Source organism: Serinus canaria, chromosome 4 (genome assembly GCF_022539315.1).
Source record: "Serinus canaria isolate serCan28SL12 chromosome 4, serCan2020, whole genome shotgun sequence".
In the NCBI taxonomy this organism is placed as follows: Eukaryota; Metazoa; Chordata; class Aves; order Passeriformes; family Fringillidae; genus Serinus; species Serinus canaria.
The window spans coordinates 39,216,622-39,232,763 of NC_066317.1; the positions used below are offsets into that span (position 1 = coordinate 39,216,622).

At 39.2% G+C, this 16,142-nt stretch overlaps 1 protein-coding gene and 1 long non-coding RNA gene across 3 annotated transcripts in view; one reads left to right on the forward strand and one right to left on the reverse strand.

Annotated features, from left to right (window-relative positions):
• Positions 1–16,142, forward strand: part of WWC2 (WW and C2 domain containing 2) — a 95,962-nt gene that overhangs the window by 55,820 nt on the left and 24,000 nt on the right. For both annotated transcript variants that reach the window (XM_030238833.2, XM_050973509.1), the window contains 7 exons: positions 343–472; positions 1,148–1,294; positions 2,340–2,413; positions 5,653–5,895; positions 10,518–10,607; positions 11,529–12,136; positions 15,486–15,609. In XM_030238833.2, the coding sequence (XP_030094693.2) occupies positions 343–472; positions 1,148–1,294; positions 2,340–2,413; positions 5,653–5,895; positions 10,518–10,607; positions 11,529–12,136; positions 15,486–15,609 (1,416 nt within the window). The remainder of the gene's footprint in view (positions 1–342; positions 473–1,147; positions 1,295–2,339; positions 2,414–5,652; positions 5,896–10,517; positions 10,608–11,528; positions 12,137–15,485; positions 15,610–16,142) is intronic.
• Positions 7,548–16,142, reverse strand: part of LOC115485304 (uncharacterized) — a 54,798-nt gene continuing 46,203 nt past the window's right edge. The window contains exon 4 of the long non-coding RNA XR_003946058.2: positions 7,548–7,775. This is a non-coding gene — a long non-coding RNA (uncharacterized LOC115485304). The remainder of the gene's footprint in view (positions 7,776–16,142) is intronic.

Genomic DNA, 16,142 nt, shown 5'->3' on the forward strand with positions numbered 1-16,142 from the left:
GGAAGGATACTACTTAAAATAAATTCTCCTTCTGTAAGGAGCACAGTTATTAGTATGAAAGGTGTATCCAAAAGTTGCTTTGTGCTGCAGAGAGTTATGGTGGGAATGGGAATTTTGACAGTATTGTCAGCAATAACTCTGTGCTCCTTGACATTTTTGCCAAGGATTAAATTGTATTTGAATGGAGATTTCAATGTCATTTTTCCTTTCCATGCCTGTTGAAAGCAACGGTATCTCACCTCCTTCCCTTCTGTTCTTCAACTCTGCTTCTGCCTGAAGTAGAACAGCAGAGACATTAGTATGATTTTCTCTATCTGCTATAAATATTCTGTCTTTCCACAGAATTGACCAAAAAATGTCTGGAGGCCAGAGTGGGTATGAGCTGTGTGAGGCCAAAGCCATCCTGAAGGAGCTGAAGTCCATCCGAAAGGCAATCACTTCAGGCGAGAGAGAAAAACAAGATTTAATGAAGGTATTTTGGTTGGTTAATGGAAGTTTTGTGTGGATTTGTTTTAACATGACTCATTTCCCTGATGATAAATACTTCACATTTTAGATTTTCAAGGGATTCTCAAAACTCTTTGGGCCAAACTAGTATTAAAATTAAGTTTCAGATGCAGAAACTGAGGCCTGTAACATTACTAGATCAAAACCAGCTCTGTGTCAGAGAATATAGCTTTTTTTGGAACTTAAATTAAGGTACAATGTATACATTACCTTTTAAGTACAATTTACAATATTAAGCAGACAAAATCGATATATTCTGAGATGCCTGACCATTTTGTAAATCAATGAAAGTTTTCCTAAAATAAATTGTCATGCTTCCATATTTGAAAGCACATTTCCTTTTTAGCTGTTTTTTTTTCTTTTCAGCAAAACTCATAATTGGTTGACAAATTAAAAAACACAAAGTCCCAAAACAGACACAAACACAAATGAGTAGCTTTTACATTTTCACAGGTGTTGGTCACCCTTAGTGTCACCTATGAATGGCTTGATTAAAAGGATGGGTTACTTAATTTGAAATAGACCCAGAATTTTTATCATGGAGTCTTTTATGTAAATATCAGTTGGAGATAAACTGGTATAAACATGGTAAAGTGCAGAGGAACTTTAATGCCACTTTCTTTCTCTAATTCCTGGACAGAGTCTTGCAAAGCTGAGGGAAAAATTCAATGTTGACCAAACCACTGAAACATCTGAACCAGACTTTAGTTCCAGCTCTGTAAACTCACAGCTGTGTTTTCCTAGACAAACTCTGGATACAGGGTCTCAGACTGACATTTCTGGTGAGGTGAGCTTTTTTTCATTTTGTCCAGTATAAAGAGAAATTGAGGAAGAATGCTTCTGTTAATGGAATTGGAATCAAATGGCTGTTTGCTGTTGCTGATAGCATATATATATATACTTGTTTCACAGAATTACTTAGAATAACTCACATTAGAATTACTTTTCTGATTTTTTGCCCTTGAATTTTAAATCAAGATTCAGATGAACTTTATACATCTGTCACAAAGCATTTATGAAAATCTGATTTAGTCAAATAGTTCCAGTACAGCGAAGATCAGGAGAAGTGGACAGTATTCTTTTTGATCTGTCTGTCTGATCACCTTACAGACCTATTAAATATGAAGACAATTTTTTTTTTTTTTTTAATTTTCAGGAAAAAAGATCTCAGAATTTAAATGCACAATTTCATTTCACACAGCTGAAAAACTGTTCATGGAACTACTTAGTGATTAGTGTTCAGTGATTTACTAAAACCTTGTTTCACTGATATTATATTTTATAAACACATATACACACAAGGCTGTTTAATTTTGATACTTTCTTTGAAGTTCTGCAAGCTAAGGTTGTAAGAAAGAGAGCGTACAAGGTTTTCCAGACAAAGAGCTTGTCTATGTTTTGTAACAAATTTATTAAAGTCTAACTTTAAAATGCACTGACATAGTTCTAAATTCTGAGTTCAACAGAATTCCTAGTAGATCAGAATTTTCAGTGCAGTTGCTGCAAGAATTCTTTGAAAAGTAAAAAAGTAAATTCTTTGAAAAGTAAAAGCTCTGGCTTTACTGTGATGGAATATTGGCACTTGATAGTACAGTAGCTAAAAATATATGAAGTGGCTCAGAAGAAAACAGCACTGTTTTGTTCAGCTGAGTAGATGAGAACTGGGCATTTAACAGCAAATGTGGGGTTGGCTGCAAGGGCAGGGTGGTCGTTTTATTTTTCTTTAACTTGTAATTTTTCTAGCCTCTGCCTGGGTTTTGTTGGTTCGTTTAAAAGCTTTGCACGGTAACGAGGCTCCTTTTTCTGTTTGGTTGGTTTTGTTCCCTCAACAGATCGGAGCAAGAAGTAGATCGAATTTAGCAGAGAAGGTCAGACTCAGTCTGCAGTACGAAGAAGCCAAGCGAAGGTAACGGGGTCGGTGGGAGCGTGTGGCCGCAGCGTTGGGCCGGGAGGTGCCCGGTGCCGGGGAAGCTGCCGCTGCCCGCGGGGCAGGGAAGCTCCTGCTGCCCGGGAAGCTGCCGCTGCCCGCGGGGCAGGGAAGCTCCTGCTGCCCGGGAAGCTGCCGGTGCCTGCGGGGCAGGGAAGCTCCTGCTGCCCGGGAAGCTGCCGGTGCCTGCGGGGCGGGGAAGCTCCTGCTGCCCGGGAAGCTGCCGCTGCCCGCAGCTCCAAGGCCGGGCTCGCAGCGACATCCAGCGGGCGGCACCGCCGCGTGCTCTGCCAGGGACTGCAGCGCTCGGGAACGCTGCGGCTGTTCCTTAGCGCTAAACTGGATGTGTTGTGAAACAAAATTAAAACACTGACAAATTACTGGCTGTTCCAGGATTAAGGGAATAGAGTGAGCTGGCTTTCTGAGGAAAGCAGTCGCCAGGTTATTTATGTCCATTATACCCTTCTTCAGGATCATAATTTCACTTTACTATACCACTGAAGGCTCATCAGTTTTAGAGTTGCTTCATACTTCCAGTGCAGATTTAGTAGGCTTAATTATTTCTTTTTTCCCCCTGGGACTTTAGATAATTTAAAAACTTGTTATCGCTATGGGTTGGCTTTTTTTTTTCATTAGTTTAATTTGAGGAGGAAAGAAGTCAGGAACGGCTCCACTGATGAATGTAGAATGCCTTTCAAATAAAGTTCTGTGGTGCTTGCCCGTGAAAGTGGTGCCATCTTGATGAATTGCCACAGCACTGAAAAATGGGCATCAGAAAGCAGAACATTCAGGGTTCAAATGGCATCTTCTGGTACACCAGAAGTGCTGTATAATACTGGGCCAAGACTTACCATCAGGATAGTAATCTTGTGGTATTATTTTCTAATACTTGTCGGCAAATTATTTGTCAGATATTCAGAAGTAGTATTACTTTTGTTGTGGAGGTTCTTTGTAATTTAAGAGAAATAGAAATCTAAGCACTATTCCAAACCCAAAGTTTTGGGTTTTTTTAAACTGAAGAACTAAGCAAAGCAACAAAATAAAAAAACAGGGTTCTTCCCCAGATGAAAACTGTGCCTAGACTGCCATTTAATCTGAGATTTAAATATTATTTCAGTTGGAAAACTGTGGCATGATCATTAAAAAAACTACAAAAATAAAGCTGCAACTTAGAAGTACCAAATAACGGCTTAGTTGTTTTTAAGTTTCAAAGGCAGGAGTCTGCATGACTGGTTTTTTGCCTAATTTCAAATGTATACTTCCTTCTACAGGGTAGTAGCTACCATCCTTACCAGTAACAACAGTAATCCTTTATATGCTCATCATGGATCATAAAACCTCATTGTATAATCAACGCATTCATCAGAGAACACCAAGGCTATTGTGTTTGTTCAGTATTGAACATGTATGATTTTGGCTCAGAATCATCATGTACATAATGTTAATTGTCAGGTAGTCACTTAGATGGAGATAGGTGGCATTGTTTCTCAGGCATAATTGATCCAAAACCTGATCACTCTATGTTTTGGCTGTGTCTTGATACCAAGAAGTCCCAGCGTTGCATTTTATCTTTCTTCTGTAGGAACAAGAAACTTCCTTGAAGTCAGTTTGCCACTTCTATCTTGGGGTGTGAGGAAAAGAGAAAAAAGGAGAAACAGTACAGTGCTCAGAGTATTGTAGACTGGAGTAGTTAGTATTGGAGTATTGGAGAACTGCAGCACAGGATCTTTTTCTCACAAATTACTTAGCCAAGAACATGGGTTGAAATTTCAATGTACGTAACTTGGAATAATGAAGATACAAACCAGTTTGCACATGAAGTTCAGTACCTAATTATACTCCTCTCCCAAGTATTGTGGCCAATGTAACCATCACTGTAATTTAGTAAGTGTTGACCATCTTCTCTGAAATACTAAATGTGCAAATTCTCAATTTTGTAGTAAAATAGCTAAGATGAAGAGAGGATCTTGTAAAGAGGATCTTATAAGTGAACATCTCTACTTGAAAATGATCAGATAATTTTGTACATTGCAGATTTGACATTGCTTAGCCATCAGAATGTCTTGAAGAGGTGGAGTGTTCATAACTACACTGAATTCAGTTGCAATTGTTATTCAAAAGGATCTGACACAGCATGCTGACAATCCTATCCTGAAGTAGTGAAGATCTGGCTAATATTCCTTTCTGGCCTGTTGTGGCATCCCACCCTTAAGGGGGAAGGAGCACCCAAGATTCATAGATGCCCATGGTCAAACAGGAATGACAAAAGTCAAAGAGTCAGCAAAAACTTATGAGCTTGTGTCAGTAAATTATACACATGGCCTGGAAATTGGGATGTCAGTCCCTGACCTCCTAGTATAAACAAGTGGTGGTGGATTTTGAGTAGGGGGTAGGATGAAATTTGAAAGGGAGAGAAAAGAAGAAAGAGAGCAAGGAAACAAACGAACATCACCAACCCTGGTCCCAGCATCAATCCATCTGATGGGGTGTCGAAGGTCCTGGGGTGCCTGTGGGGGTACCTGTTTATAACCAGGCTTTCCCTGCCCTGCAGTTACATTTCTCACTTTCTATGCAAATTAGCTATTATGAGCAATCTGTTCTTCCAGACCTTTCTGGAAATGGGTTGAGGGCTTCAGGAGCTTTGGTGGTCTTGATTCCCCACCCCTACTGCAATGAGAACAGCAGTGGCATGAACTCAAACTGTTGGGTTCATGTCTTTTCTCTTTAGGTAGCTACTATTGTATTGCCTTTTACTTTATTTGCATAGAGGAGCAGTGCGTTTGTCTTAAGATTTGCTGAAGTGAGCACCTTGCCGTGGTGCACATTCTTTCACCACGGCCGTGTCTGTTTCTGAGGAGCCATCAGCCTCCCACAGCATAGGAGAAATCCATCACAGTCGTGCATGAGTAAAGCATGGTGCCACTGCTATGTTACCAGACAGACTGCTTTCAATAAAGCATTTAATAACATTGTGACTTCTACTTGAACTGGAATAGGAGCAACTAATTTTTAATGCATATGCATGTTGCTGCTGGCATTGATATGTGGACTGATTATCTGGCATAGTCTGCGTTCTTATGAAACAAAACTAAAAGTAGGGCCTTGAGTATAAAATGTTGTTATATCCTGATATGTTTCAAAATATTGTATCAGTTCTCTCTTTCCTGGGCTTTGTGTGCTGTGCTGGACTCAAGTAAATCTGCTTTGTTTTATTTTAGCATGGCTAATTTGAAGATTGAACTCTCTAAGCTAGATAGTGAAGCCTGGCCTGGAGCACTGGATGTGGAAAAGGAAAAACTGATGTTAATCAATGAAAAAGAAGAGCTTTTAAAGGAGCTTCAGTTTATTACACCATGCAAACGGACTCAAGACGAGCTAGAGCAGCTGGAAACAGAAAGGAAGAGGCTTGAGGAAGAGCTGGTGTCTGTGAAAAGCATACCCAGTCAAGCACTTGCTGAAAGGTAAGTGGTTGCTTTTTGCTAATATGAAATGCTGCTTTCTGCAGTCTAACCTTTGTACTCATTGCAGACCCTGAACTATGCCTTGATGGGCTGTTTTCCTTCAGTGACTGTTCTATGTAGGTCTTAATTAAATTTGTTATTAGCCCAATGGGCAGAGAAACAAAGAAGTCTTCAGTACTGTGAGAGAATGTGAACACCCTGTATGTGCTCTGCAGTATCAGTTGCTCTGCATTTGTTACCAGCATGAAAATGCCTGTGACAGATGTTAAATAACTGAGGAATGTCAACACACCAGCGGGAAGGCAATACATCATTCACTTGTTTCTGATAATAGCTGTAAACTGTTTGAACTCAGGTTACAGAGATTATCTTGATTGTTGCAACATCTGAAGCCTTTCGTTGTGAGTTTTATTACGCACAAAAACACAACCAAAAGGGGGAAAACCCCAAAAAGTTCAGAAGAGAAGGATAATTGCTGCAAAACTTTCCTAACTTGCTGCTACCTAACTAGTAAGGGAAGCTACTCTCACAATAAATTGGTTTTAACTGTATTCAGAGTTTGAGAAAATCAAAGCTGACTGTCACAGATGGACTTTTCATCAGCTCTAAGTGGAAATAAATTTAGAGGCACCTCTAGCCCACATAAAATGCAATAAACACAAAATGTCATTGTGTGTATCAGTGCAGTGTGCCTTACTGAAGTAATACAATCAGCGTTGTGTGGCTTTCTTACTTCCCTCTACTAGGAAACACCTGCTGGTGCTCCAGTGTGCTGTATGGCCAAATCCCTGTTATAGGATTAGAAGCTGAGTCCTAAATTGTAGCTGAGTAACAAGGAAGTTTTTTGCTTACAAAGTACAAATGTGTGTATTATGCATATTTTTAAAAAATTTTTACACTTATTAATAGTTTAAACTGCACTTTATTAATAATCCAAATATGTTTTAGAAGAGGGGAACTGTATTTTCACAGGAGAAGCTACCTAAGGTAAATAAAATCTAAGATTTTGATAATATGCTGTTGTATAGCTAAATCTTGACTCAAGCTATAAATAGGTAGCTGGTGTCTGAATTTTGTGGTTGGGATTTGCTTTAGTGCAGAGTAACTTCTGCACCTGACTGTTTTCCCATACATACATGTCAGGTGCCAAACTTGGAGTACCAAGGGCAAGTAAAATTGTCCCCCATTGTCAAGAAGAAATGAGTTTTCCATGTGTAGTGACAGAATGAGTTGTTAGAGCTTCCTTTTTCCCCCTCTCTTTTCCTTAAACTTTTTTCCTTTGATTTTTAATCCTGAAAATATGGAGTGTTTGGTCTTTATTTCCTGAAGTTAATGTACAGTATGTTGTGCACTGCTGGTTGAGGTAGCACTTACTGTGGCTTCTGGGTTGCTTTTTTGTTATTCCAGTGAATCTCAAGTGAATTTTTAGCTTCAACTGTTTATACTAAAACTGTCTCCTTTGGTGACTTCAGAGCACATAAATTCTTTCACATGAGGCTATTTTGAGGATTATTTTTGGTTTGTCTCCTATAAGCATAAAGTAAATCTTCTTTTTCAGAAGGATTCAGATGATGAAACTTTTTCTGAAATGTTAATTTTAAAAGAATACATTTAATTGTACCAGATCAATCAGCAGGATTTCATTTCTTGGAGATGAGAGAGATTCTCCTCTCTGTTTTCAGTGGAGGAGCCATGCCATTTTCAAAATATTGTGCTGTTGTTGCATTATCATTTCTTCAATGAGGTTTCATGAATACCTTCAGTTTGCAGTGTTTTCACAGGTCATAATGAAGCAGCAGCATAAGAAGCTGTGGATTGTGCCAGAGCTTAATGCAATGAGGGTTCTTTCATTCGGTTTAGTGGTTCGGGATTTTTTATTTCTAAAGGAAAAGAAACAAGAGACGTGCTCTGACTTAAAACAAAAACATTACAGCATAGCCCTGGGTTATTTTGGTGCAGGATGCTGAAATTGCCACTAGTAGATGTACGTGGATTCAATTTACAGAAGGAGGGTGTAGATCATAACATATCAACTTCAAAAATGCAGAGACAGGGCATACTCTGGCTGCTTTAAGAAGCCTTAAAGCAACTGCGTAGAAATAACTGGATTGTGGAACTGTTGAGAACTACTTGCTACTTTCTTGCCTCTGAGTTCCATTATTGCTTTAGTCCTTGGCAGTGTCTCTCAAGTAAACACAGCCATTTGAACAGGTCCATGATTTAAGTACTGTTGCCTGCAAACAGGCACCTGCTCTTGTGCCTGTCACAAACGTGTCCACCTAAGTGTGCATTGAAAGGTTAGGTATGTGCACTTTAACTTTTTTAGGTATTTTCTTTAAAGATTCTCTGCCCCTCTCAGCAATGTTACAATCTAAGATCAAAAGAGAAAGATGTCTCACTAACAGTGAAGTTCCTCCTGCAAGGAGGAATAGGTTAATTTAAATAGAAGTGGTGCAAACAGGAGAGACTGAGAGAGGCCCATGTCAGAACAGAAAACACAATGGTTCTTTAGGTGTTTACACAGGGGTTTGTGGATATTATAGTTCCTGCTTGTGCTATAAAGAGGAAAGGTTCATTGTCTGAAAGTTTTGGAGGTGGGATTATTGGGTTTTTTCCCATTTGGCCGGATGTAGAATGAAAAAACTTCCCCTGAATCTCAATTTGTTGTGAGATAATAAAATTACTTCCTGCATTTCCTCAGACTTCCACAAGTGTTTAATCTCTTGGCTTGTGTTTGTGATTTGTGACTAGCATCTTTCTGACATTAGCCTGCAGGTATTAACAATTGTATTTAATTACTAGTAGATCAAATTACTTCCAGGAAAGAATTTTTTTTTCAGGTGTTAAATTATAAGAGATAAATTATGTTTATCAACCTCATTAAGACAGTAAAAGAAAAAAACCTGTTAATTATGCTTTTGAGACAAAAACCAATGAAACCTTTTAGTTCAGTAGTACAAATTCAGTTACTATAGTGTCTCTCTCGAGGTGGCTGCAGGTGTGTCTTTTGAGGACTTCAGTCAGAGCAATTCCTAAGCTTTTTTTTTTTTCCCTGTCTTCTACCATTAGTAGTTGAAGACAGAGCTATTTCTGTGCCTCTTCCTTGAGAAAAAAAAAAAAATCACAGTTCACTACTGAAAAGCCACAAAAGAGCTAGTGAAGAGCAGAGTGAAGAGCAGACTTGCTTGGGAAAAGCAGGATAGATTAGGCTTTACAATAAGACAGAAAGCATCAATAAATAGTAAAATTATTGGAAAGAGTGTCTGATACTATAGATGAACAGAATTCCTGGTGTGGAAACCTGTGTATGTCTTCCTGAGCGAAGAATGAAATGCTGTGTATGCTTTTAACAGCCTTAGCAGGTATTGGCAGATGAACACATCACTGCAGTGTGGGAGCACTGTGGCGTGGGCAGTGGAGTGGAAGTCACACCCTGGCTGACCTCGGGGTAACTTATTCACCTTTGCATAACCCAGATTTGCTCGCTGAATAAGCATGGGTGTAAGCAAGTGCTTTTCATGCTTTGCTGAATCAGGGTCTTAATGTACTTTGCTGGTATCTGATGTTCAAAGGGAGTGAATTCTGAGCACTCTTGAGTATCTAATTCAGTTCATTCACTTTGTGTAAGAAAGCAATGGTTGATGTTTCTTGTTTCTCACATTAGTTGCTGGTGAGCTTGTGATGTATCAGTTGACTGAGCAAGGCCTAGAGGAGAATACAGTAATCCACAACTACAGGAGGATTTTAGCTGAATCCACCGAAAGCAAGCAATTTATTTAGTGTAAATGGAGTGATAAAAGGGAATTAAAAGAGGGGGGAAAATCACTCTAAAGGTTAGTGAATCATTTCTCCTAGCCAAGAGGAATAGGAGAGTTCCCCATTCTGTGGCTTTACAGCTGTTCTAGATAACAAAGCAGGAGGCAATAAATCCTGCTTTCTCATAAAGGTGAACTTGATGGTGAGCATTACAATGCTTTGTGGCTCTGAGGTGCTGACAAAGCTGTTTGGAATGTAAAAATCTTTACCAAGGACTCCTAAATATGGTCTGTAATCTCAGAACTTTCATTGAATGCTGCTTTGATTTGCTGTGCTTTATCTCTATATAAAGATTCTGAAATTAGAGGGAGTGCTTTAATTTTAAACTCCAAATTATCAAAACTACTGATATTGGTGTTCTTTTTGTTTTCCTGGTTTTGTTGTTTGGTTGGGTTTTTTTTCCCTGGAACTATTTTAAGTGAGGAGGGAGTCTGCAGTATGGCTTTTAAAAACTGCATGAGTGCAGATCTTATTATCCTGAAGTTGCAGCTATTTTCCCACTGCTCATTTGTTACTCTTTTATTGGGTGCATGTTCCCCTTGGTACAGTGTGAATGTCCCAACCCTGTACTCGCTTGTGCACTCAGCAGGTTTGTTACAGTGCTTGATATTCTGCAGGTAAAGTCACTCTGCTGAAGCAGTTGGGGTTTTATGATCAGACCGAGAGCTTACACACTATTTTGGATTTTAGTCACTGGCGACCTGATAAAAAAATGAGGGATCTTCACTTTGTTTCTTTTTTATCTATAACATGTTCTAACCTATTCTGTAATGCTTTCCTGAACTAACATGTACATATTTTTGCAGATTAAAATTGGAGGAGAGAAGAAAAGAGTTGGTACAGAAACTTGAAAAAACTACAAGGTTAACTACCTATTTGCATTCACAACTTAGGAGGTGAGACTGTACTGCATGATGTAAAACCTGTTTTGTGGTATACCTGGATGTCTCAACTTCATTCTTAAGTTTATCTCTTAGCTGGAAGCTCAGCAAAATATATTAAAGTAAGAAAATGCAAATGTAATAGCTTCAAGCACTTTGTCACCATGCAAACCTGGTGTACTTTTATAATTTCAGCAAATTTTCTAAGTTGATAGTTCTGTTATCATTCAGTAAATATATTTTAAGTGTTTAGAAGGGCCTGCTTGAATTATTTTTCCTGACATTTTTTCCCAGCAGTTCTCCAAAACCAAGCAGTGACACTCAGTTTCTGTGGCCCAGCAGGACTCCCCATCTCCTTTTATTAGCAGGACAAGATTGCATGTTACAGCCTTTGCCATAATTTACATAGTTGGATTTACTGTGCACGTGGAGTGAGTGTTGTCACGCAGATGGGAAGCAGTTCTGCTATAAATTGTCTTATCTGGCATCTTTCCCAGGTGCTTGGGCATAGGGTAGGCTGCACAAATTGGTCTAGAGGTGGCAACACTCCTCTGCTGTCATAAGCTCCATCTTGGGGATCCCTGTGCCGTCACATTGACCACATGAGCACCCACATCAGAGTGGAGCAGGTTTCCAGTGGGATATAACAGCTGAGAAGGCTGCTGTTACTGCCAGACCAGGTTGTCAAATCTGCAGCCTTCTCCAGAAGCAAAGGGGTTTAGGCAGGTGGCCAAAGGCTGGGTAAATTGCTCTGGTAATGTGCAGGTTGGGCACACTGAGCTAAGCCAGGTATAGGTGCTTAAAAAACATAATGCCCCAAGCAGCCTTTCGTTGTAATCTGTTACAAGGCAGATTCAGTCAAGCTTCCCTCTTTTTGTTCTGTTTTGTGCTGGTTTAGTTTAGTAACATTAGCATGTGTTTGTGCTTTCTTTGCAGCCTCTCAGCTAGTACGTTATCTGTGTCTTCAGGGAGCAGTTTGGGATCCCTGGCATCCAGCCGGGGATCCCTGAACACATCAAGCAGAGGCTCGCTAAACTCGCTCAGCTCTACGGATCTCTACTATAACCAAGGCGATCAAATTACAGATTTGGACTATCAGTACAAACTTGATTTCATATTGCAAGAAAAAACTGGTTACATTCCTTCAGGGCCTATCACTACTATTCATGAAAATGAAGTGGTCAGTTCCCATGGGAGACTCGGTTACAGTGACTCTCCTTCAGCTGCAGACCATCCCAAATTGACTGAACCTCCCAAATCTGTGACATCACTGTCTTCCAGATCTTCACTCTCCTCCTTGTCCCCCCCAGGGTCCCCTTTGGTTTTAGAAGCTGCATTTTCAGTGTCAGCTCAAAATTCCCCTCTGCATCACCTCACTACGGACTTTGAAGACTCTGACCTTTCAGGTGATTTTGCAGGCATTAGCTTCTGCGAGAACCAAATATTATTGGACTCTGAAGCCAGAGCAGGATCTCAGACTCCTACAGATGATAAAGGTCTAAATGTTAGGCAGCCTCTGCCTTCTCTACACGAAGGAAGTTCAGGTAATTAAAAAAAAATCTAATGTCAAATGTATGTGCAACAGGAAAATTAACAGCTGGCTCTTGAAATGAGACTTCTAGTTTTGGCTGCAGAGAGCTGCAATCACCTTGATTCTGTCCATATTTTTCAATAGCTGTTTTAGAAAGTAAGTATTGCAATCTGTCACGAAAACAATAGCACAAAAACCTGAAGCTGGATTTGAAAGCATGGAGGATGCATGGTGTTCCTAGGTTTTATCAGAATGTATGGATATAGAGCAAATACCCTCTGCTGGTTCTTTGGGAACTTGAAATCAGGTACTTTTTTGGTACTTTCTTATTGAAGAGTAAGTTACAAACTGACATCCTCAGTAAAAGAGACTTCTGGGACTGTGAATTATGTGTTATGTATATCTTTTTTGAGCCTGCTGTCACTGAAAGATCTGCATTTCATTTTGAATTGAGAAAGACAGGTGACTACATGCCATGTAAGTTACAGTGAGAGTTTCCCCATTTTTAACATGAATTTCACAGCTTTTAGTTTTTTATCCAAATTAGAACAGAGCTCCTAAGCGAGTCTAGGATCCCCTTGCAGTCTGTGGGTCACTTCCAAAAGAATGAGACATCTTGTCCTAAAGTTTACTTCCCTTTAAGGAAGAAGGGATGAATGACTGTGTGTTATCAAGGTATCCTTAGTTACTAGTAAATTAGATGTGGTGAATTCCATTTCTGGTCTGTATCAAAAGCCATACAGCATACTTAATAATCCTGTATTGTCAAAACCTTTGGCAGAGCCAGAATTTCAAAAATCCCAGCTGTCAAGATGGGTCGTGCTCAGTCTTGGAGTGCTCGCTTTGCTGCCTTTTGTTGGGGCTGACAGTATGTTGTGCTCTCTCTGCACATTTATTCTTTTCTAGTGTCATTCTGTGTCATTGTCTTCAAGTATGTTGCAAACCATTCATGTTTATGTTACACTCTGTTTTCTCAAGGAAGAACTGAGTGAGACAGATTTCCAGCAGTGCTGAGCACTGGCAGCCCTATTTGAAACCTGGTCAGTACCTGGCATTTCCAACTGCATTTCTGAGCTGGTAGGGAAGCAGCTAACTAAGGAGTTTGGTGTTTTAGAGAAAAACATGGCCTAGCTCTTGAGCATTGTCCAGATTTGTTACCAAGTTTGAACCCTTATGCTTGGAGTTTTTCAATTTTTAATAAAAGTACCTTGTCATATTCATACATTATATATTTTAATGAGAAATTTGCTTTTATTTTTTTAATTTTCTCAAGGAAATGTTGTAACATCTGTTGTCTAATTAGATTGCTTACTGCAGTACTGTGGTAATTTCAATGTTGGCCAGAGCAATGTGGCACCAGAAGAGAAAAGTATGGTGTGCTTAGTACAAGCTGGGAGGCCCCACTCTGTTTCATTGTGCAGAGAGAAAACAAGAAATTGACTGATGTCCTAATGGTCTGAACCTGTAAAATGCAAAGTTGAAAAAACCATGGAAAGGGAATTTCGGGGGAGGGGGTCTTTTTGTCCTTTGTCTTTTCAGGATAGTGTAGGACAGTAGTTATTTTACTTTAGAGCCATATTATAAAAGATTGAAAATTAATTTTCCTGCGTGTATTTCAGCAGCATATCCATCCCAAATTAACAACAATTTTCAGTCTGTCTTTGCAATCTGTCTGCAGCTCACATAGTTGGAGAACTGAATTCAAAATGGCTTGGAATTTGGGAACACTTTGGGCTATGTGAAATCAGAATTTTTTTTAAAAAAATTATTTCTACAGGTCATTATTTTCAAAGGCATTGTGTGGTTCTCTAATATTTTCTCACTTTTTGAGGACCTCTTATTCTGGATATTGTCTGCTTGCCTTTAAAGTCTATATAAGTAGTTATGGTTTTAAAATGTAAATTCATTCTGTGATTCTTCATACTGATACTTCCCCATGAAGCACCATATGCATAATACAATTTGTCTTTAAACTTGTATTAAGGCTGCCAAAACAAGTATTTGAATTTTAAATAGCCAGGTATTAACTAATTATACTTCAATACCTCTGGTTTCCACAGTAAAATGAGCCTCATGGTGAGACTTCAGTAATTAACAGTGAGACACAGATCTGGGGTTTGTTTAGTGTTTCTACTCCAGTTTCATCCTTGAAACTGCTGTGATGCTGAATGGGAAGGTTTGAACAAACTCAGCCAGAGGCACTAAACCTGCATTGAAAATTTCAGCCCACACACTTAGTTTTTTACAGGACTACAAATCTGAATACTGCTGAATTTTAACTTGGGCATAGACAAAGACTCAAAGATAATATAGCTCCTCTTGTCATGTAATCTGCACTGGCTCTCCACATGTAGTGTTCACCTGCTTCTCTGGCTGTCTCTGACTTTTCTGTACAGGTGAACCATAGAGATATTTGCTCTTCTGCACATGTCCCTGCTGTCAGAAACCAAGTTGGAATATCTTGTAGTTCTTCCACAGTCAGTCTCTGTCATTGTCAAAGTCAATTCAGGCTGCTGTAGTAATTCCTAAGGGTAATCAATAAATCATGTCATCACCTTCACCCCTCACATGGTGAGGGGGAAGGGAAAGAGCACTTCATCATCAAGGAAAAAGCATTCCTACTGCCATAAATAAAAGCACAAATGCAGCAATCAATCATCTAATCTAGAGCCTTAAATTTTAACATCTTAACAGGATGTAAAGTCACGATTCAGATGGGGATGATAATGCATACCAATATCCTCACCCCTGGCAGATAAAAGGACTGTATAGGCCCTCAGCTTGCTGTGCTGCAGAATGTGGCTTCGTGGCATGACACTCACATATGAATGCAAGTTGAAGATTAAAGCTGAGTAGTCACTGAAATCCTGTAGCAGAGAAAGTTTTTGATGATAGTAAACCAGAGAGGATTTTATTTCTAGCAGTTATATCACTGGGGAGAGGATGTCTGTCTGACTTTTGAATATTTAATAAACAGTAGGCAAGCACTTGGCATGTAGCTGCAGTGTTACCACAGTGCTGAATGTGAGCATGGCAAATACTGGTTTAAAGTTCAGGAAAATGAGGGCTGATAATGAAGGATAATAACTAGCTCAATGCATAAGGGTGATCATAGGAGTCTGTGTCTCTGGGAAGAAGTAATATAGTACATTTTCAAGTTCATCAGTCTGGTTATATCTGTAGCCAGAATATGTAGCAACAGCAGTACAGTCTCAGAATGTTTAATGATATGGAACAAAACAACTCTGTGATACTCAGCTAAGGGTCACCGCTTGCAGCGTGACAACTTTCTAAGCTGTGCTCATCTCTCCTTCTGACTATTAATCTCTTGGACTAGTTTTCATTCTTTTTCCTTTTTGTAGGTGGTGATTTACCAAGAAGAACAGCTGGTCATCTGCTTGAGGAGAAAACAGCTTGTGTATCTGCTGCTGTGTCTGATGAATCTGTAGCTGGAGATAGTGGTGTATATGAAGCTTCTGTGAAACAGTAGGTTTGAGAAATCATGCAAGTCTTTCACCAAAAATTTAATATATCTATGATCAGTTACACAGTACCTGCAGAAGTTGTTTACCAGCCCTGCCTTTTTTAGATATAACTTGTATTTTCAGATGGAAAGGAAGGCATATTTGCCAAACAATTAAGTTGGATCTGAGGGTTATTTTTTTGTGCTTGGATAACTTGGTTGAATAGCATGAATATACTTCTTTATAATCTTGGGGTTTTTTTCCTTGCTAGAAGCATTCCCAAGTGAAAAGCTTGATCTAAACTATGCAGGTTCTATGACTCTATTGTCAATACTCAGAGTTACTGTTTTTACTTCTTGTTTTGTTAAGGGTTTTTAAGATTGCCTAGCAATTTTTTGGAATGTTTTTATTTTTAAAAAGAGGTTATAGAAAAGACATTAAAAAACTCCATTGTGATGTTAGTATTAAAATAATCCAGGTTGAGGCTTAATGTTCACTGCAGTGATCAGGATATAAGAAACATATTTGCTGTTATTTTTTGACCAGACAACTTCT